Here is a 23,947-nt window from a genome sequence, read left to right as displayed (position 1 = left end):
CGCTAATTGTACTGTCCATAAACCAGATACACAAACCAGATACACAACTGACCCAAAAAACACTAATTGTACTGTCAATAAATCAGATACACAAGCCAGGTACACAACTGACCCAGAAAACACTAATTGTACTGTCTACAAACAGCAACATCAGCAATTATTTTGATTGATATGTGGATCTAATCAGTCAGTGATAGCTTCAGATAACACAGCGAGTCTTGCATTTAACTATTATTCAAACATGTACAGCATGCTAAAAATTTGCCATACCATTCCTCTAATGTCACACTTTTGACATTATTGAGTCATCAGCAGGTGTTTATCAGTTTACGGTAATAGTTAATAAGACACTCCTTTTGACAGCATTTCAAAAATCATATGGCTGGCTCTTAATCAGATTCTGCCTTGAAAAGGCATGCCATGCTTGGCTGCCATGCTTGGCTACCAGGGCTGATCCAATCTGTTAGCCTGACATCGCAGACTTTACATTTTTTAAGTTGGACAAGTAAAGATATCATGGGCACTAGTCTAGGACAAGTCCTTTTTCCCATTTTAAAACAAGTGGGACAAACACTAATTTTCATCTTTAGTTACTTTATCTACTTTCATCTGGCTATTCATGCCCTCTGGGTTCGTCATTATGGATCTTGCCACAGTTGTTAAAGATTGCAAAACTTACTTAAAGCATTCATGATTCCAGTAATACAAGAGCTTCTGTTTGGTGAGACGTTTGCTTTTCTGACCCCACTGGTAAAAAGTCTTGTTGAGGGGAGAGAGGGGAACATTTTCTCCTTCCCCAGGCCTTCCTTCAATCATCAATGGCCCACCTGAGACACCAGATAACTTAATTTTCATCTGATTTGGACTAACCATTCTTGGAGAATAATGGGTGATCCAAATTGTATCATAGGATCTCCCAATATTTTTATCAGAATCCATCTACTTCCATTATTCTCCCATCATGAAGGAACTTCCAGCGATTCCCTAAGACAAATGTTTTTACACACGAAAACCTTGATTTCTGCTTGTATAGGACAGCGTACATGTATGAAAACTGCTTGTAAAGGACAGTGTACATGTATGAAAAGTGCTTGTAAAGGACAGTTTACATGTATGAAAACTGCTTGTAAAGGACAGTTTACATGTATGAAAACTGCATGTAAAGGACAGTTTACATGTATGAAAACTGCTTGTAAAGGACAGTTTACATGTATGAAAACTGCATGTAAAGAACAGTTTACATGTATGAAAACTGCTTGTAAAGGACAGTTTACATGTATGAAAACTGCATGTAAAGGACAGTTTACGTGTATGAAAACTGCACACACAGGGCTTATACTGCAGAATATTTCTGGTTATGAAGTCCAGTGGCAATTGATACCTGCAATTGAGAGTTGATGAGTACATGATCAGTTTTGACATGTCTGATATGTCCTTCTTTATTCTGATTCATATGGCCTCAATCTAAGCCCTTGGACCTTCACTAAGAGTTCAGGACATAATGACACTTCAGAAATAAGTTTGGTGTTTGGTTCACAATATGAGCAACTTAGTTCCCATGCTGTGTGGTGGATGTTTAAGTGGGACCTTCAATAAAATGTTAGACCATATCATATCCCAGTTTGATGTCTCCCATGGAGAAAGTTGTGTTCCTGGATGGTATACTGCAAAAAACATTTGTAAGTATGGTTTCTGGTTCACAATGAGAACGGCCTTTCATCCCTCATTTGGACCGCTCCAGTGGCCTAATGGTTGGAGCGTCCACCTCGGATGCGGGCAGTCGCAGGTTCGAACCCCGGCCGAGTCATACCAGAGACTTACAGAAATGTTACTAACAGCTGCCTCACTTGGCATTCAGCATTAAGAGGTTAGTGTTAGGACTGGTCGGCGTGGTGTCAGGATAATGTCACAGGGTGGGACATAATGCTACATGTCTGTGGCATGATGCCCAAGTGCTAGACATCACTATAAACTGTCACACTGCAGACATTGTAGCGATATGACTGATTTTTTTTAAAGCTACATTAAAAATCTAAATCAAACACACACACACACACATTGCTCATTCGCAGTTCAAGGTGGATAATCAGTGTTGAGAAGTTGGAACTCGTACCTTCTCCACATTTTTTCCATCTAGATGTGGAATTTTAAACACATTGACTTTGTCTTTCCCTCAAATGCACCAAAAATGTAGCACATATGTTGAAGATGGCATCAAAGAAGATGATGTTTAGACAAAGAATTTTCTTAAGCTCCACTGCCCACTAAATATAATAGTGGACCTGTTGCATTGCCATTTTACTGTATTGAAAAGCACAATTACTATAGGACTTGCAGTGGTCAGCTGCAGTGGTCAGTGGCCTGTGAATACTTCAAGAGAATGCTCTTCATATCAACCTCATGGAGATGAAAGCCATTCTTAAAGGGTGGAACTTGTCCATAGGTACATGGTCCTGACAATGTTTGGTTTACATACTTATGCAAGGTCATATTAAGTCCAATTCATTCCCGGCTGGACCAGTTTACTGCCTGCCTCATTATCAAGGGAGGACAACTACTTCATACGGAGTTGTCCCTCCAGGAACAGAATGGAATCTTTCCTGGGTTTTGACATGGCCAAAATTGTCTATGTTTTAGCCACTGTCTTCTCCCTTTACTGAAACATGTATCATGCAATACTTGCAATTTATGATAATGCTGACTTCAACAAGCAGGGTGAGGGAGTGTAGTAACTATTTGCTTCCTCTCTTTGATCGCTCTGTTGAGAGAAGCAAAGCTGTAGTACCCAGTATGTACCTCAGATGTTACCCGAGATAATGGACAGTATCTGCAGCAACTGTTAAAGACTATTCCCACCACTGAAGGCAGGAATGCAAGACATAACCCAACAAGTGCTTGGCCAAAGAGTTATTAAAATACGTACTTTGAACTCACACAGGATCAGATATATTTTAAGATTTCAGCGCACAAAATATGAGTGACTTCCACAAACTTGGCCTTAAAAGTAATGTCTCAGTTCGGGGCAATGAGGAGTCATGTGACTGGCACACCCAGTCTGCCTTCTGTACCTTCCATTTGCATTACATGGCCTTGCTGAATCATATTGCGTTAGTGGTAGCTGTACAGACAGTGATCACTCCCCATTTGTGAAAGCAATACTTTACATACATATTTGAATGTCACTTTTGCTGGATTAACCATGGAATCTTTTCATGGTGAGACTATAATCAAGTGCAGAATCCCATAATGATATCTGTGCACGTGTGCAAATTGTCTGTTATCATGCTAAACTAACATTAGGAAAAATTAATCCTTTTTGCCAAGCAATCATGATTCTACTGTGCTCCTGCATTACAAATGACCTCTCCCACCATTGCCTCCACTGCGAACATCCATTCAGGTTTTGCTGAAATAAACACTGGTACATCTGGTATAAAGGTAACTGCCTAGCAGATAGGAAGGTTAGGTAACCTGTAAGAGTTGCTTCCCTTTGTCCATCTACTCTATGTAGAGGGTGAATGTGTGTGTGTGTGTCTGTGAGAGAGAGAAAGAGGGAGATGATTTTTGTCATGCCAGGTTTACTATATTTTAGAGATAGTAGAGAAAGTTATCCTGATATAACAAAAAGGGCAATTTTCAAATGTGAACAACACGATTAATCTTGAGAAGAATCAGTGCACTTTCCTCGAGTATCATGTTTCTTTCATTTTCAGTCATCAGTTTCACACCATCTGACCCCAATCAATTTGTAAGGCAAGCCTCTTTGCAGTAGAAGCATTTCAGCTTCTGAAACTTGGAATACTTTATTTTCTAAGTAAGATGCATACATAATAAGATTTTCTCCATGTGCAGGTCTTTAGACTTGCCAATCATTATATCAGTGGCTGACTGTTGGGTTTGCTATCACATCCTGGTATAAAATGTCTGACTGCATTTTGTGCACATATTAATGAAGTTATCTTGCATTGATAATGTGCATATTCAGTGCTCCATAATCTTTTTCCTCACACAAATGTCAAATGGCTTTTGAAGAAGCACTTGCCCAGCAAAAAATGTGCTTGCACTAAGGAGTTTTGTGTCTGCCCGAATGAGTTTTATTTCCTGTCTACCTTCACTAAAGAGTTTCCTGTTCTGCCTTCTTACTTTAAAGATTTTCCTGTTCTGCCTTCATGCCTTGACGAGTTTCCTGTTTTGTTTTCTTGCTCTAAAAAGTTGTGGGCAATGTTTCCTGAGGAGTGTCTAGCTGTTATGAAGAATTTTATGTCCTCTACCTGTCTTGAAGAGATTTATGTCCTGTCTACCTGTCTTGAAGAGATTTATGTCCTATCTGCTTGAACTGCCCTGATGAATTTTTTGTCCTGTTTACCTGCCTTAAAGAGTTTTATGTCCTGTCTACCTGTGTTGAAGAACTTTATTTCTTGTCTGCTTTTACTGCCCTGAAGAGGTTTATTTCCTGTCTGCCTGTCTTAAAGAGTTCTATGTCCCATATACTTGCCTTGTAGATTTTTATGTCCATTCTACTTATTTGTACCATCTAAAAATAAATCTACAGGCCTATAAAAAATTGTTTTCAGAGGAGAGGCCCATGTAAGATTTAAACAGGCCCTGGGCATAAGGCTGGACCATTTTAGGTGCTCTGAGATATTTTAGAAATATTAATGAAGCTATCTGCTTGCATGGAAGCTATTTAGAAATATGATAAATAACCAGAGATTGTGATACACAATGTGCACTCTTGTGAGATTCTAGTCAAACAAAGAACCATGAAGTATTTTTATAAAAATAATGCCTTAATACAATGCTTAAAACTATTATCAGACCACAAAATTCGTCTGAAGTCTCATGTAAGGACTATCCTTTGCTGTTTCTGCAAATGACAAGCATGTCTTATAATACATTGCAGATTTTTATGTCAGTTGGACATTTCATATGATGAAGTTACATCCCCCTCTCCATGTTGATTTTAATTCAACTCAGACATTGTATCTCAAATATTTCTTGTTCATTTCAACAGACTTCATGTTGAAAATTCTGGAAAGCTGTCTCGTGGAGATCTGGACAACTGTATTATACCCTGTACACCAAGAGGATGTCTGGAGCTGATCCAGAGAACAGGTTGGTTATTGGTGAAATTTTTTTAAATATTGCATAGATTGGACAGCGAGTTTTAAGAACTTGCACAATACACTGCAGATGCCTTAGATGTGACATGGTCATTTCTTTGGAGAAAAGCAACACAGTACGTCTTTATGTCAAACTTTTATTTCTGCTCTTTCAAGCCATTTGAGAGTAAGAGATATAATTCATACATGCCAACCATTATGTTTTTGGCGTAATCGTTATGCTTATTTTCCACTAAATTATGCCTTACACATAAATGTATTCAGATTATTCATTTTTGGTATATTCCCCTACCACAAAAAATTAATAATTTGTTTTCTCATTTTTTTAAACATCCCATTAATCGTTCAGACTGTATTCTAGAAAAGACGGCTTCTATGTAACTACTTTTGTCCATAGACTTGCATGAACTTTCCTAACAGTATTATGTTCTATTTATAGCAGCTGCCCTACTTCCAAGAAACATCCTGGTTTCTACTGTCATACTTTTGACCTCGGTTTCTATTTATAGCAGTTGTATGGCTTGGTTAGGAGAGAACAGACTGGTTTTCTAATTTTTAATCTTTGCTCACAGATTCTTTATTCAAATTCATATCTGATACAGTACTAGTTTGTACGGATTTGGTGCTAAAAGTCAAGTCATATTTATTCTAGTCAATGCGTGTGATAGAGCAAAAAGAATTTTCAAATAATTTCACAGATGGATTAGAAAAAGATGAAAAACCAATTCAAAGATGAATACATGAATTACACAATAGTTTTCCATTCTAGGGCAGCTTCACACCCAATGCAGGCTGTGTGTAAAGAATTTTAATATTGGTCATCGTGGTAAAACAAAGAAACCTTGAATTGGCTCGTTTTACTAACTCCAGTACTAAGGTAACTTCTTTTTTACAGCAGAACTAAATTTTGGACATGAATTTTATAAATGCAGAGGTGTTATTTACCGAGTTCTTAATAGAACATGGACTACCCTTAGCTACAGAAGACTACATTCGTCATTTGTTCAGACCGATGTTTCCTGATTCCAAAATTCTGATTGCAAAAAAATATGTGCAAGAACAAAATCATCAGATGTTGTTAGGTGTGTAGCAGAAGATAATTCACTTAAAATTGAAGAAGTCATGAAAATTGGGCCATTTATTATTGCAGCAGATAGGAACAGTGATTATGATGACAAAAAGTTGTACCCAGTCTGTGTAAGAGACTTTGACAATGAAAAGGGCAAAGTCAGAATGCTCTTCTTTCATTATCAAAATTAACAGTAGATTCCACTGGAGAAAACATTTTTCATTTGCTTAATATTGCTTTGAATAAACATAAGTTGGCAGAACTGTATGGGGTTTTCAGCTGATAATGCATCAGTGATGACTGGAATTCATAAAGGAGTTGCATTCTGTATTTTGAAAAATGTCGCCATCATTGTACATATCAGGTTGTCCCTGTCAGATGATGCACCTTGCAGTAGGAAAGGCTGCTGATAAATTAGAAGGAGAATCCCTGAAGTATCAAGCTGGCATTCTACCTGATGATGTACTTCATGTGGACAGAGCTGATATGCAATGGCACCTTATTTCCCAGCTAAATGACCCAGTGACTGGAAGATATAAATTTCCTCTTCTTTGTCAGGTTATGAAAGGAATGTTGGTTCTTTACCATTCTAATGCAGACTCTGTGATATTGTTCAGTATTGTTAACAAAAATAAAAGTGAATTCAGATCCAGGCTCTGTAACCTAGCACTTATAGCTCTTCTGGTGTGCAAAACATTCATAATCTCATCTGGTACAAAGTGTTTTGAAATACAATATGAGAGTCTGTTGTTTTTTAAAGCTCAAAGTGCTATATATTAAAACTTGAAGCAGTATTTGATGGTAAAAGACCAGAGGGGTAAATAAATTATTTTGTACATATACTGATTGAATTTTATTATGTTATATTTGCAGTAGTCTTTTTCTGCTCAGATTACTCTTTTTGTTCACTTAGATTACTCTTTTTCCTCGCCAGGGTTTGGCATGTATGATAACTTAGTACATTTGTTCATAGTTATTAGGAATTGTCTCATATGGGGTGGGGTGGGGGTTCTATCTTCAGGGTCAAGGTCACAGCTCAATATTTTTAGTTTTCCATCAGATTTTCCCTTCCACTCCTTAACACTAGAGCCAAGTGTGATTAGGGATCGAAACTTTTATTTTATATTAATATATCATTGCAAGAAGGTATGTAGCGTACCATAATGGGGTTATATTGTCAAGGTCAAAGACATGGCTTAATACTTTACTGTTTTGGGATAATAATAAAGACTTTATTTAGAGAAGGTAACTCAGTTACAGAACTAATCTACCTTGAGGCCATCTATCTGTTATGTATAGTGTATACAGTATATACAACATGAAGAGAAGAGTCTCTCTTGACACTAAGCAATTAAGTAATTTTAAAATTCAAAGTATCAAGCCCTGAGCACATGCACAGGCATCTGTGAAAACATAAACATATATAAAACATAAAATATCACCCTGTATTGAAAAATTCAACTATGAAAATGATGCAAAATTACAGAAGAGCAGGTGGTATTTTTAGTATTAAAATGGTTCAATTTTCTAAAGATTTCATCCATTTAAGACCGCTTCGGTGGCCTAGTGGTTAGAGCATCCGCCTTGGATGCGGTAGGTCATGGGTTTGATCCCTGGCCGAGTCATACCAAAGACTTACAAAAATGGTACTAACACCTGCCTCGCTTGGCGCTCAGCATTAAGAGGTTAGTGTTAGGACTGGTTGGCCTGGTGTCAGGATAATGTGACTGGATGGGACATCATGCTGCATGTTTGCGGCATGATGCCCCAGTGCTAGACATCACTATAAACTGCCACACTGCAGACATCGTAGCGATATGACTGAAAAATCGTTAAAGCTAAATTAAAAATCCAAATCACACACACACACATTCATCCATTTAAGACATTGATTATGAAAAGAAGAAATACTAGGAGCCTGGCTTATGACACTGGGAATGTTGTTCCATACCAGTGGACCACTACATTGAAAACTTTTTTTAAACAATTCCTTCTTTGGCCTTGATATACTGTAATTTTTACTTCTTATGGACCTTAAATTTGGAGTACCATCAGCGTCTCTTTGGTGAAAGACATTGCTTAGATAGACAGGAATGGCTTTTCAGGATACTTTATATTCTTTCATGTATTGTTAAAACCTTTATATACTTCATTGCATCCTGAAAATTGTCTATACTTTGATTTAGAATTAAATGGCAAGCCCTCTTTTGGAGTCTTATGTTTGAATTAGAGGTATTACCCCAAATTACATTACAGTAGTCCAGATCTTTGCACTTATTGGAGACTAGACGGTACTGTTGTTCAAACTTCTGTGAAAAATTTGGTGCATGTTTGTCAGCATCAGAAATGATTTTTCTGCATCTACAATGCTTTTATGGGGTGTCAGAGATGCAGATTTGCAAAACAAGCTGCAGCTGCAAAAATGGCAGATTGTGCTCTGCAATAAAATTGCTGAAAAAGGTACTTCAGTTCTCATGACACGGTCTGTTGGTGAATATTTAAGCATATTAGCTACTGTCGGATTTAGCTGTGAATTCATGCTTTGACCCCTTGCTGGATAGTGTTGCTATGTCAACAGATTTGATACACTCTGTAATGTTCAAATGTCAAAATCACCCTAACTGTTGTCAGTCAGTTAAGTAATCTGTACAATGGTGGTAGTTTTCATTATTGGCTCTAATAAATGCCCCCTCCCCATTTTAGAAAATGTAATGTCCAGTGTGTGTGTGTGGGGGGTAATTAGGTAATATGTGTTAGTTACTGTCCATGGTTTCCCAGTAACAGCTCAGTTTTAATGGTCATTGATTGAAATTTTATTACCTCACCATGAAGACATTGGATAAAAATTCAAATCATAAATCAGGTCCTTATATTCATGCAGATGCTGGAACAGTGAGTTCAACTGGGACCACAAAGATGTAAACTGAGGTCGTTAAAAAATAACAGTGAGTTGAACTGGGACCACAAAGATGTAAACTGAGGTTGTTAAAAAATAACAGTGAGTTGAACTGGGACCACAAATATATAAACTGTGGTCGTTAAAAAATAACAGTGAGTTGAACTGGGACCACAAAGATGTAAACTGAGGTCGTTAAAAAATAACTGAGTTGAACTGGGACCACAAAGATGTAAACTGAGGTCATTAAAAAATAACAGTGGGGATTACAGGAATCAATCCTGTGACCTTGCACACAAGAGAAGAAAAAAATTCATGCATATTAAATACTTCGGTAAATATGGATTACTGACCATCATAATTTGAAGTTTCTATACATCAATAACATTAGACTACATATTTGTTTGAAATATTATAAACAATTTAGACACTTCTGTTGTTTACACTGTGTGATGATGGGTATGATGACAAGGTGAGAAGACTGGAGAGATAGTATCCATTCATAAGTCCATTCATTTATATATGTTGCAAAATACTCTCATTTTGAAGTTCATGTTCAATCATGGGCAGATACTGTTTGTATTTCACTTGCAGATGTTGATAGACAGAACCTGTGTTTGCTCATAAGCTCCTGAACACTGTATCATCAGAATGTGTTGTCTCAAAGGCAGCCTAAATTGCCTGAGAAGTTTAATGTAATAAGTTACATGAATTGGATTATTACAAGATTTTGTCTATTTACAGAGTTACAACCCTTGAACAACTTAGACTAACAAAGGGAAATATTCATACATCCAGGGTTGTATCATAAAACAAACCATAACCTATAATATTTTGGTCTGCCGATGCATGGATTTTAAAACCACAAAGTAAAAGCCTGGTTCTGAATTCTGTTGTATTTACTTATTAAGAACACAAATTAATTAGATGGCATGCCTATTAATAAACATTATGGTCAAGGACTTAACATTTTTTTTGTTGACTTTTGCAGGAGAGAAGGTAGAAGGAAGGATTGCTGTAGTGATTGGTCGCAGTAAAATTGTTGGATCTCCAATGTCAGATCTCCTAAAATGGCATCATGCTACAGTCATACAGTGTCACTCGAAGACTGCTGACTTGGCCAATATTGTAAGCTTTAATGTGTTCTTGCACATTTATGGCTCTAGCTTGTTATAATATGGTAGTTGGTGTCCATAATCACAGACTGTGTTTTGTATTTATACAGCTCTACCTTGTTATAATATGGTAGTTGGGGTCCATAATCACAGACTGTGTTTTGTATTTATAGAGCTCTACCTTGTTATAATATGGTAGTTGGGGTCCATAATCACAGACTGTGTTTTGTATTTATACAGCTCTGCCTTGTTATAATATGGTAGTTGGGGTCCATAATCACAGACTGTGTTTTGTATTTATACAGCTCTACCTTGTTATAATATGGTAGTTGGGGTCCATAATCACAGACTGTGTTTTGTATTTATACAGCTCTACCTTGTTATAATATGGTAGTTGGGGTCCATAATCACAGACTGTTTTGTTCCAAACTGCAATGCAGAGTTGGCCACATTTGTTCCAATACTGCAATATTTTGAGAAGAGCGGTGCCTATTGAACCAAGGCATAATGACAGTGGTCCAAATTTGTTGAATAATAGTGTTTTTAAAAGGAATTGTTGATATACATTTTGCTTGAAATTGGGTTTTATCAACCGTTATTGTTATATATTGGTTTTCTTTCAACCCTTATTGTTATATATTGGTATGAATTTGGTCATTGGGTCCATAGTAGTACTGTGCTATATCAGGAATTGTGTTATAATGAGATGTATTATAATGAGAGAGATGTACATTTTTGTTGCAAATATGGTATAGTTTAAAGTATGGACAAAGGCACAGTAATGTATTAGAGTAAGACATAGTTATATTTTAACGTAATCTTGTCAAAGTATAAATTTTGCTTATAACAATAACGGTTGAAAAAAAACAATTTCAAGCAAAGTGTGTATCTATATTACCTGTTGTTTACATGAAAAATCATATGCATTACCTTCTTTAAGATTTTACTGTCTGTTGCCTCTGCCAATAAAATAAAAAAACAGGGAAAAGTAATTTTTTTTACATTCTGCACAACCAACATACCCATATTTTTATGTAAAGTATTTGGTGTACATACCCACAATTTGATGCAATGTATGTGGTGTACATAACCATATTTTGATGTAGAGTATGTGATGTACATACCCATATTTTGATGCAAAGTATGTGGTGTACATACCCATATTTTGATGTAGAATATGTGGTGTACGTACCCATATTTTGATGTAGAGTATGTGGTGTACATACCCATATTTTGATGCAAAGTATGTGGTGTACATACCCATATTTTGATACAAAGTATGTGGTGTACATACCCATATTTTGATACAAAGTATGTGGTGTACATACCCATATTTTGAGGTAGAGTATGTGGTGTACATAACCATATTTTGATGTAGAGTATGTGATGTACATACCGATATTTTGATGCAAAGTATGTGGTGTACATACCCATATTTTGATGTAGAATATGTGGTGTACATACCCATATTTTGATGTAGAGTATGTGGTGTACATACCCATATTTTGATGCAAAGTATGTGGTGTACATACCCATATTTTGATGCAAAGTATGTGGTGTACATACCCATATTTTGATGTAGAATATGTGGTGTACATACCCATATTTTGATGTAGAGTATGTGGTGTACATATCCATATTTTGATGTATATGTGGTGTACATACCCATATTTTTATGTAAAGTATGTGGTGTACATGCCCATATTTTGGTGTAGAGTATGTGGTGTACATACCCATATTTTGAGGTAGAGTATGTGGTGTACATACCCATATTTTGATGTAGAGTATGTGGTGTACATACCCATATTTTGAGGTAGAGTATGTGGTGTACATACCCATATTTTGATGCAGAATATGTGGTGTACATACCCATATTTTGATGTAGAATATGTGGTGTACATACCCATATTTTGATGTAGAATATGTGGTGTACATACCCATATTTTGATGTAGAATATGTGGTGTATATACCCATATTTTGATGCAGAATATGTGGTGTACATACCCATATTTTGATGTAGAGTATGTGGTGTACATATCCATATTTTGATGTATATGTGGTGTACATACCCATATTTTTATGTAAAGTATGTGGTGTACATGCCCATATTTTGGTGTAGAGTATGTGGTGTACATACCCATATTTTGATGCAAATTATGTGGTGAACATACCCATATTTTGATGTAGAGTATGTGGTGTACATACCCATATTTTGATGTAGAGTATGTGGTGTACATAACCATATTTTGATGTAGAGGATGTGGTGTACATACACACATTTTGATGCAAAGTATGTGGTGTACATACCCATATTTTGAAGTAAAATATGTGGTGTACTTACCCATATTTTGATGTAAAATATGTGGTGTACATACACATATTTCAATGCAAAGTATGTGGTGTAGATACCCAAATGAGTGACAGTCAGAATTGGTTTATTTAGAACTATTAATATTTGTGGCATTTATATGAATGAAAAAATAGATGAGATGTTCACAAGTATGAATGTTAAACCCCATGCTTAAGGATTACTTTGTGTAGGATTTAATGTTAAACCCCATGCTTAAGAATTACTGTGTGTAGGATTGGATGTTAAACCCCATGCTTAAGAATTACTGTGTGTAGGATTTAATGTTAAACCCCATGCTTAAGAATTACTGTGTGTAGGATTTAATGTTAAACCCCATGCTTAAGAATTACTGTGTGTAGGATTTAATGTTAAACCCCATGCTTAAGAATTACTGTGTGTAGGATTGAATGTTAAACCCCATGTATAAGAATTACTGTGTGTAGGATTGAATGTTAAACCCCATGCTTAAGAATTACTGTGTGTACGATTTAATGTTAAACCCCATGCTTAAGAATTACTGTGTGTAGGATTGAATGTTAAACCCCATGTATAAGAATTACTGTGTGTAGGATTGAATTTTAAACCCCATGCATAAGAATTACTGTGTGTAGGATTTAATGTTAAACCCCATGCATAAGAATTGCTATGTGTAGGATTGGATGTTAAACACCATGCTTAAGAATTACTTTGTGTACGATTTAATGTTAAACCCCATGCTTAAGAATTACTGTGTGTAGGATTTAATGTTAAACCCCATGCATAAGAATTACTGTGTGTAGGATCGTGTCTTGAGCAGGGTAAGTCACAAACTTCCTACTTCAGAGCAGGGTATTAAATAGCATGCTTAAAGACAGCCTGTATTTTTGAGATAAATATTTTCTTGGATTTTGTTTTTGTTACCAACCAAAAATTCTAACAAGCAATGAGCAACCAGTCTTCTTCTGGACAAACAGACTCCTTCCACAATCAGTGTATACAAGTACCAGCCAAAAATGTCCTTTAAATTCTTCCTTTTCACAGGTAAAGCTGGCAGATATTTTAGTTGCAGCTATTGGGAAACCAGAATTTGTGAAGGCAAATTGGCTGAAGCCAGGAGCTGTTGTAATAGACTGTGGAATCAACTATGTTCAAGGTAATCAGAATTCTTCTCGGTGTATCTTACAGTTTTGTGGCTCACCATCATTGATTAGTAAGGTATGGTTGTTTATGGATATATTATGAAATCATTATCATACCAAATGTACTGTGTATATGTATCAGAAATGAAATATGACAAAAAATTTGACAATTTCTTTAAATTTTCTAAAAGGTTTTGATCTTCCTTGAAGTTAGTTTAAATATTCAGAGAACAGTAGAGAAAATAGTTTGTGTACAAAAACATTGCAGATAGGATAAAGAATTTTATTGTTAATATAAAAAATTGAAACTATTCCACATGTTTGAATATTTTCTTTTTATGCCTCAAAGGATAGCATACTGTTTTGCTACTGTCCTTCCACACGTTTGTTCTATCAGTATTTTGTTAAATAAATTACTTTTCTCATTTAGAAACAACCAACTAAGGACAATGAAACCAGTAAAAAATATTCAGTGATTTACCATCATGTTCAACGGGTGTAAATATATGACAGGTCTAAGGGCAATTAGCAGAGAGTTGGGTTAGCCATAAAAGATAGTTTATATGTATACATGTTTACCACCTCTTGCGGAGTGACCTGTGACCCACACCTTCAGGTTCTGGTGACTAGAATTCTTTCTGATTTGGAAAACCTTTCTGAGGAAACTCTTGACCAGATCTTGTAACTTCCTCATTCAGTTACAGTCACCGAGTTCTCTCAGAGTTTAGCAAGGGTCAAGATTCTGCTAGACACTGTAAGGGATGGTCCCCCCCCATGTTGTGAATCTTGGTAGCTGTTTCTAACTATAAGATTCACACCTCATCCTTGCTCACAAAACTGTCTACTTTGGATTCAGCTGAAGTGGATATTTGTTGTGACCTGAGCACGCCTTCCAATTAAAGCTCTGGAATTCTTAGAGGAAAAGGCTGGGTCTCTAGTAACTGTAGCCATGCATGCTGACCTCTTTTCAGCAGCCTTATTCAGCCTGTTGAAAGAGGAATCCCTGTTGCCTTTGGATCGTTTGTTGGAAGCAGTGGCAAAATCTTCTAGGTATGGATTGTATTTGTCTATGGCTTTGTCAGAGGAGCTTTTCCACATCTGCAGGTATGTTGCTTTGGGCATTTCCAAGGTTTACTAGAGCACAGCAAGAACCTTCTGAGGCCTACATTTCTGGAGGTGTAAACTCTCTTATCCTTTTTTCCCAATCTACTTGGGATTTGATGGACCATCAACACCAGTCCCTTGCATCAGCTCCTGGCTTTTTGAAACCAAGATGCAATTTCATCCTAACTGCACATGAGCTCCATTGGCCCACTTCTTTAAAGCTGTGCAGTCTCAGTCAAAGCAACAAAACTGTTTCAGAGATCCCTCTTGGAAAGCAGGCCCTAAAAGGGTATGCTGAGAAGGTCCAGGGAGGAAGTTCTCAAGCAATTCCCCCTTTCTTGAAGACAAGGGTTGACAGCCTTAGGACTCACTCTCACTCATGTTGAGGTCACTAGGTATCCTGATCTAACAATAGTTTGACAATTGGTTGATTTACAATGGCCAGCTATAGTTCCTCAGAATAGATCTGTCTCACTCCATAGCAACCAGGCTAGGTCTTCTGCCGAATTTTGAGAAATCAGACCTCACTCCATCTCAAGACTTTGCCTATATTGTAATGAATCTCCTCGCAAACATGATATTAGTATGTTTCCTTCAGGGCAGAGTAGACATGATCATGTTCCTGTTGGAGGCACTGAGAGTAAAGACCACATTATCAGGTTCATCTTTTTCTCTCGCTGCAGTGGACCTTGAACTCAGCAGTGGACCTCGTTCCTCTAGGCCAGCAACCTCTCCGGTGGCCTAGTGGTTAGAGCATCCACCTCGAATACAGGAGGTCATGGGTTCGATCCCAGTACAAGTCATACCAAAGACTTACAAAAATGGTACTAACAGCTACCTCGCTTGGCACTCATCATTAAACGGTTAGTGTTAAGACTGGTTGGCCTGGTGTCAGGATAATGTGACTGGGTAAGACATCATGTTACATGTCTGCAACATGATGCCCCAGTGCTAGGCATCACTACAGACTGCCACACTGCGAACATCATAGCGATATGACTGAAAAATTATTATAGCTATTTAAAAAATCCAAATCAGACACACACGCACACACACTCCTCTAGATCAGCAGTTTTTAATCTTTTTTGGTAGTGACCCAGATTAGGTTTGTAGTGTTATCCTCAACACAAATCAAATGTTGAAAACCATCTGGGCAGGAAAGTTAAAATTAAGGTTGGTCTCAGCGACCCATGTTAAACAGTATGGCAACTTAATTTTGGTTCAAGACCCATGAGTTAAGAACCACTGCTCTAAGCTGACTATACTTGCATTCTCTTCATTATCTCCTTTTAGCTGCATGTAAGCCACAAAGGGATCCCTTCAATGATCCAATTTCTCTTGGTTGGGATTTCCACCATCATCTGATCTGGTGGATAATTTGGGACTTTCCTGGCCATTATCTCCATGCACCCCTAAATCTATTTTTACCTGTTCACAATGTGTCATATTCAGGGTGGGATGCCCTTCTAGAGCCAGAGAGACTGATTCTTCTGGTTTCATGTTCACAGGAAGAATCTTCCCTCCACGTCAAACAATTTGGAGATGATTGCAGGACTTCAGAGCTATATCCACCAATTAAGAGGTCACTGCATGATGGTCTCCTGACAGCACATCAATGGTAGCATACCTCAGGAGACAAGGAGGGACACATGTACCATATCTCTGCATAGAGGTTCGGAACTTCCTTCACAGAGATACTTCAAAAGGAATTACCCTTTAAGTTTGCCACATTCCGAGCAGGAAGAATATTTTGCCAGACAATCTGTCAAAGAAAGGGAAGATGGTACTTATGGAATGGTCACTCCACCAAGCCATAGCAGATTCCCTGTTTAAACTTAGGGGAATTCCTCTGGCTGACTTGTTTGACACCAAGCTAAACAACAAGCTCCACTTTTGTTTCTCCTGTTCCCAAGAAGAGGGTCTGGGCAGTTTGTTTGCTTACACCTTCCCATCTTTCAGGATGATACCACTGCTCCTACACAAAGTCAGGCACTACATTTCTCAGTTCATTTTAGTTGCCCCTCTGTGGCCTGGCAGTTGTGGTTCAACAATTGTCTTGATCTGCTGGTAGATCACTCTAGGACATTACCTCAGAGGAGGGACTTCCTGTCACAGCACAGGGTCTGTCTCTTATGCAACAGCTCACAGATTCTTCACCTTCATGCTTGGTTTATTTCAGATGATCTCTCCACAAAGGAACATATTCGATCTCAGCTGCCAAATGCATCTAGTCCAGGAGAATATGATGCCAAATGTAGAAATTTTTATGATTGGTGTTGTAGAAGATATGTCAGTCTTAGCTGTCCCTCTATGAGTGCAGTGGCCAGTTTTCTTCTTAGCTCGGTTGCTACTAGTAAAGGGTATCGAGCAGCTCTTTTCAGTGCTCATATTTCCTAAAGGCCTGGCCATCAGGACATATTCTCATTATGCAGACCTGATCAGGTAATTCAAAACTGCAAAGACCAATATTTTGCTCTCTAATGCCTAAAATTGAGTTGCTCTACTTCCAGTTTTGGCTATATCTGTGCGAGAGATGATCAAGATAGACTTTTGTGTCCAGTTCTACGTTTTTATTAGACAGCCTCTAAAGGGAGAAGGAAGAGTATGAAGTGTCTTTTCCTCTCCAATAAAGGTTCCACTGATACTTCAGCCTCAACCATTTTCTATGTGGATTGCATCAACTATCTAGAGAGCTTTCAAGTTTCTTACAGATAGGGACCTGTCTTTGATGAAAATTGAATTGATCAATTCCTACCCTATTGGCTTTAACTCATTCATCTTTTAGCACAGTTACCTTCTTTTCCTTTTACCTTTATTCATTAGCCCATCAAAGTGAGGGCATTTTCTCTCTCAGCCCAATTATCATCACTCGAAAGGTGGTCCATGTGGATTCCATGCTGCAGTAGTCTCCTGCCCTTCAATGAGAGAGAATTCCTTGTGCTTGTATATTGTTTACAAATTGTGAGACCATCTAATGTCTCACCATACTGAAAAATTCAGCATATGCAATAGCAACAGGTATAATCTTAAAATTCCATTTTTGGTAGGGAGTAAAACTAATTTTAATGGTGCAATACATACCTGATGCTATTGCCAGATTCCTGCCTCCCATTCCATGCCCATGTCCCACAAAGATAGGCTGGGGGTTAATATGACCCATATGCCTCGCATGCTCTTTGCTGGAAGGATCCCGTGTGTACATGACCCATGTGACTTGCATGCTCTTTACTGGAAGGACCCCGTGTACATGACCCATGTGACTTGCATGCTCTTTGCTGGAAGGACCCAGTGTACATGACCCATGTGACTTGCATGCTCTTTGCTGGAAGGACCCAATGTACATGACCCATGTGACTTGCATGCTCTTTGCTGGAAGGACCCAGTATGTACATGACCCATATGACTTGCATGCTCTTTGCTGGAAGGACCCAGTGTACATGACCCATGCGACTTGCATGCTCTTTGCTGGAAGGACCCAGTGTATATGACCCATGTGACTTGCATGCTCTTTGCTGGAAGGACCCAGTGTACATGACCCATGTGACTTGCATGCTCTTTGCTGGAAGGACCCAGTGTACATGACCCATGTAACTTGCACTATGAATCCAAACATTATGTCAGAAAAGTTATGAAAATTGAAAAGCAGCTTGGGTGTGGGAGCCGATTTAACCAGAGGAAAATAAGGCTTCATTATCATCTTGGCAAATTGGCCCTGAGGCTCTTGCTTTTCTACCAAATCCTGCCTTTGTCAGTTGCTTTTTTTTAATCGAATGCTCAGACATTAAAATGAACATTAATGGGAGATGGTATAGCACCTTTCCTTAATAAGTCATTCTATGCTATTTTTTATAGAGTCTGAAACATTTGATTTGCCAATTGTTATGAATATTTCTGCTGAATAGATGATCAGAATGGTGGTTTCAATACTGCATGTCTCGTGTTTGTTGTGGACATTGCAAATACCATGTTCATTTGTTTGCTTGGTTAAAAGTTTCTTTTGTGACTCAGTAAACTCGTCCACATCATCAACTTTATCATCTCTTTTTTCAGATTGATCAAGCTGCTTATTTGTTTCATCCACAGACATTTCTAATGAATTAAAAGCTCCGGCATCTGCTACATAAGCATATGTTATTTGCAATAAAAAGTAGGTCCTTACACAAGATACTAATTTTAGACACATCATGCAGTATGAAGCAGTGCAGTATGGAGAAATACTGTATAATTTTGACGACATAAAGTTAATGGCAAAAAAAAAGAACATATAATAATAATTTTGTTATCCATTTTAAATGTTATTTCGCATGTTCATATTTATATACGTTCATACATCCCCAGTTTTTTTTGCATGTTTATATTCATCTAAATGCATATACCTGAATTCTTGTTCTTCTCAGTTTGCATCACCTATATCATGTGGACACATCTCTGTTTTTGTCTACATGTCAGATGAGACAAAGAAATCAGGGAAGCGTCTTGTTGGAGATGTTGACTTTGAATCAGCCAAGGAGGTGTCATCTTGGATCACCCCAGTTCCTGGAGGTGTAGGTCCAATGACAGTAGCTATGTTGCTTCAGAACACAGTGGAACAGGCAAAGAAATCTATGCTGAGTGCTGTGGTAATGAACACTTTAAATCATACAATTTTAACCCTGTTAATAGTAATACAGCTCTACAATATTCATATTTCCAATGAGAGAATAATAAAAACCATATTGCAAATTCTGGACAGAAGGAATATTCAGTGATGATAAGAACAGTATGATTGGCAGCAATTAAAAAGATTTTAGAGATATGCTGCTTATTTTCACAATCAAGGACACTATTGTGATAAAATCACAAACCTTATTTCATATACTAAACACATTGTATCTGTTATCACAATTTCATGGAGTTTGCATTTGATTACTTACCGTTAGTAACATTATCAGATTCAGTTTCACATCACATGTCAGATTTGTCACTTTCTGAGCTAGACAAGAGATAAAACCTACACGTGCTGTTGAAGATTTTCCTTCAAGAGACAATGAGACTACATAGATGGCATTTTTCTCTTGTTGCATTTATTTGTCTTCGGATAAATGTGTCATGAAATTAAATCACAGAGATGAAAAATTTTGTTTTATTTATTTTTATTCTTATGACTTAGATTTATTATTCCCATGCAGGTGATATTGTGATACCCGCCATATGTTTGTTTCTCAGTCAATTTATTTATTACCATGATTGACAAACAACTGGGTGGAAATTCACAAAGTTTTGTGGTTCTATTACCCCTGTGGTATCAATCTATGAAGGTGTGTCATTATTGATTGCTGTAATTAGTGTCCCTGTGAGAAGATCAGATGTACCAAAAAAATGTCATTTTCAAAGTCCTTTAAGTCTTTTTGAAAACCAAACTTCCTGTATAGCAGGATCAACATGGCCATGACATGAAGGCATTTCATGGCTATCCTATACTCTGTACTGATAATGGGATATCAGCATATTTTATTTATCTGTATCATAGGTGTGCTATCATTGATTTTTCTTGAGCCTGAAATTATCAGATTGCAAAACATGTGTATTACTTTTCCTCTAGTGGTAGTAACAGTAATGCCTTTGTTCAGGTTTATTGCAAGTCATATTCAGTAGGTGTATATCATCACATAAAGAAATATGAAATATGTACTTGTTTACAGGCTAATGACAGTTGGAACTTCAGACCTCTTCCTCTTTCCCTGAAGAAACCTGTACCCAGGTAAGCAAACATATTTGTCTTCATCTTGGTGTCAGTTTGGTTATGTATCTGCCGTAAAATGGAGTATATTTTGTCATGATAATGTCTGTTCATCCATCCATCTATTTCCAGTTTCTTTTCCATCAAACAAATCTAGTTCTTGAACATCTACTGTTGACAAACTTTTAAGTGGCAAGAAAGAAACCTTTAGGTCATAGGAACTGAAAGAATGAACAGTTTCCACACAATAACTATTTGTATACCAGGTACAATTACCATATTCTGTAAATGGCTTACATTTGAGATAAGAAGTGCACCTGTTGATTTGGGGCTCATAATATAACATTTTGTCCCAGCTTTATGTAGGGAGTACAAGTTGCATTAAAATTATGATTAGCAGATTTTAATCTTTTTAAAAAATTGTTGCTTGTTTTGCTGGACAGATGGCAGTAAGTGATGTAATTTCATTGGACATGTACTTTAAAAATTGATAAATTATGCCAGAAAATAGCAAACTTTATTTTTTCATAATGTAAAGTGTTACATATGTCTATATTGTGTGCTTCATATTTACCCATGATTGAGGGTAATGTCTACCTGATTTTTGTCTGGATTTTTCCTTGGAAATTCTTTGGTTTTGTAGAAAAGCAAAATTAGTATATATAGCATTCGGTAAACAATTATTCATTCCTATATCATATCTGTGTTTGTGAATCTATGATCGTGTTTGCATTTGTGCTAAGATATAATTCTTGAAGTCTTATAATTATTTATCTAAATTATTCTTTGGAGTTGCAAAGTACTCATTGACTTTTTGAACTAAAACACTACTTTTGGATTTATGAAGACTTGAAGACATTCTGAATTATATAATTGTGATACATCAAGACATTCAGGTCTATTGGCATTAATTCAGAACATTCTATACTTTTGGAGTTGTGATAGAACATTTCGGATTATTTGGTATTTAATTCACAGTACTGTAAGTGGATGTTGAATTGTCACTTTGTATTATAGGAAAATAATTAATTTGTTGATTTTACTAAACTTGCTGGTTTTGCTTCATTCTGTTACATAATTTAAGACCATAGAGTGTAACAAAAGTTTAAAAACAGATTTGGTTTCAGTTTATGATAAACTTTAAAAGTTGTTTAGTCAGAATTTAATTTCTGACACACAGGATGGGATTTTTGCTTCCTTCATAGATATGGTTGCATAAAGCCACCAACCACTCCTCAGGACATATGAACAAGTGGACATTTAATCCCTGAGTAGTCCTCATATCTTACCAGCCAAAATTAAACACCACCTGCTAGTGTAGCTATTATGGCACTGTCTAGCATTATGGCATGGTCTCATATAAAGGAAAGTAATCACAATAAAATATATCTATTACAATAATGTTGTATTTGCATTTGGATCAGGTTGAATGTCAAGGTATCACCTTGTGTCAGTAATATGTTTATGTGTGATAAAAATGTTATGCCAAGTTATCTGTAAAGTTTTGGTTTTTGTAGCTAATGTAAATAGAGACAACTTCACAAGTAACTTCAGTCAGTATCACAAATTCAGACATATTCTGACATTTTTATGATTGGAAATTTTTTATGTTTAGAAATTAAAATTGACTATCTGAAATTTGCATTAATTAGTATATTTTTTAATGGTATCGCATGCCATACACATAAAGAACAGTAGCATTTATAAACAGATATCACAATAATTTGTAATCAATGGATGACTCTCTTTTGACAATAAATGTTGATTCAGTGATATAGACATTGCACAAGCTCAGAATCCTAAACCAATAGATGAGCTGGCAAGGGAGATCAATCTGCTGCCTGATGAATTGGAGTTATATGGCAAGAAAAAAGCAAAAGTCTCTTTGAAAGTATTGGATCGTCTCAAGACCCAGAAAAATGGCAGATATGTGGTGGTAACAGGGTAAGACTTAGAATCCTAACTTTTCAGATGTCAATTTTTACAGCTACTACATGGACCTGAGAGTAATCCCCTTGTTGGTACTAAAGTTAAATTAACATAAATGTGTTATTTTTAAGATTTCAATCTTATTATGATCTTCATATGTAAGGTGTGATCACCAACATCACTTTAATTAATTGCATTGCACACTAACACCTAGCATATTACTACCATGCCAGTGCAAATTTTGAGCCCAAACATGAAGTGAGGATAAGAATTCTGACCTGTAATCTTGCCTGACTTAAGAGTGGTTTGCCTTTACCTCTCTCAAGATTTGTAGGTCTGAGTCTTTCATTAGCAACAGTTATTCTATTCCACTCAGATTTATAGGTCTGAGTCTTTCATTAACAACAGTTATTCTGTTCCTCTCAAGATTTGTAGGTCTGAATCTTTCATTAACAACAGTTATTCCATTCCTCTCAGATTTATAGGTCTGAGTCTTTCATTAGCAACAGTTATTCTATTCCACTCAGATTTGTTGGTCTGAGTCTTTCATTAACAACAGTTATTCCGTTCCTCTCAAGATTTGTAGGTCTGAATCTTTCATTAACAACAGTTATTCCATTCCTCTCAGATTTATAGGTCTGAGTCTTTCATTAGCAACAGTTATTCCATTCGACTCAGATTTGTAGGTCTGAGTCTTTCATTAACAACAGTTATTCCATTCCACTCAGATTTATAGGTCTGAGTCTTTCATTAACAACAGTTATTCCATTCCTCTCAGATTTATAGGTCTGAGTCTTTCATTAACAACAGTTATTCCGTTCCTCTCAAGATTTGTAGGTCTGAATCTTTCATTAACAACAGTTATTCCATTCCTCTCAGATTTATAGGTCTGAGTCTTTCATTAGCAACAGTTATTCCATTCGACTCAGATTTGTAGGTCTGAGTCTTTCATTAACAACAGTTATTCCATTCCACTCAGATTTATAGGTCTGAGTCTTTCATTAACAACAGTTATTCCATTCCTCTCAGATTTATAGGTCTGAGTCTTTCATTAACAACAGTTATTCTATTCCACTCAGATTTGTAGGTCTGAGTCTTTCATTAACAACAGTTATTCTATTCCACTCAGATTTGTAGGTCTGAGTCTTTCATTAACAACAGTTATTCCATTCCACTCAGATTTGTAGGTCTGAGTCTTTCATTAACAACAGTTATTCCATTTTGTTCAGATTTGTAGGTCTGAGTCTTTCATTAACAACAGTTATTCCATTCCACTCAGATTTGTAGGTCTGAGTCTTTCATTAACAACAGTTATTCTATTCCACTCAGATTTATAGGGCTGAGTCTTTCATTAACAACATTTATTCCATTCCTCTCAGATTTGTAGGTCTGAGTCTTCCATTAGCAACAGTTATTCCATTCCACTCAGATTTGTAGGTCTGAGTCTTTCATTAGCAACAGTTATTCTATTCCACTCAGATTTATAGGGCTGAGTCTTTCATTAACAACATTTATTCCATTCC

At 36.7% G+C, this 23,947-nt stretch overlaps 1 protein-coding gene across 1 annotated transcript in view; it reads left to right on the top strand.

The window, feature by feature from the left end:
* Window positions 1-23,947, top strand: part of LOC149804273 (C-1-tetrahydrofolate synthase, cytoplasmic-like) — a 95,143-nt gene that overhangs the window by 28,252 nt on the left and 42,944 nt on the right. Inside the window, exons 6-11 of the mRNA XM_089938250.1 lie at window positions 5,015-5,115; window positions 10,080-10,216; window positions 13,575-13,686; window positions 19,226-19,395; window positions 20,458-20,516; window positions 22,266-22,439. Coding sequence (XP_089794376.1) covers window positions 5,015-5,115; window positions 10,080-10,216; window positions 13,575-13,686; window positions 19,226-19,395; window positions 20,458-20,516; window positions 22,266-22,439 — 753 coding nt within the window. The remainder of the gene's footprint in view (window positions 1-5,014; window positions 5,116-10,079; window positions 10,217-13,574; window positions 13,687-19,225; window positions 19,396-20,457; window positions 20,517-22,265; window positions 22,440-23,947) is intronic.

The sequence above is a fragment of the Sinohyriopsis cumingii genome, chromosome 2, assembly GCF_028554795.1.
Source record: "Sinohyriopsis cumingii isolate HCF-2022 chromosome 2, ASM2855479v2, whole genome shotgun sequence".
In the NCBI taxonomy this organism is placed as follows: Eukaryota; Metazoa; Mollusca; class Bivalvia; order Unionida; family Unionidae; genus Sinohyriopsis; species Sinohyriopsis cumingii.
Note: the sequence above shows the minus strand (reverse complement) of the source record. Positions and strands in the feature narration are given on the sequence as shown.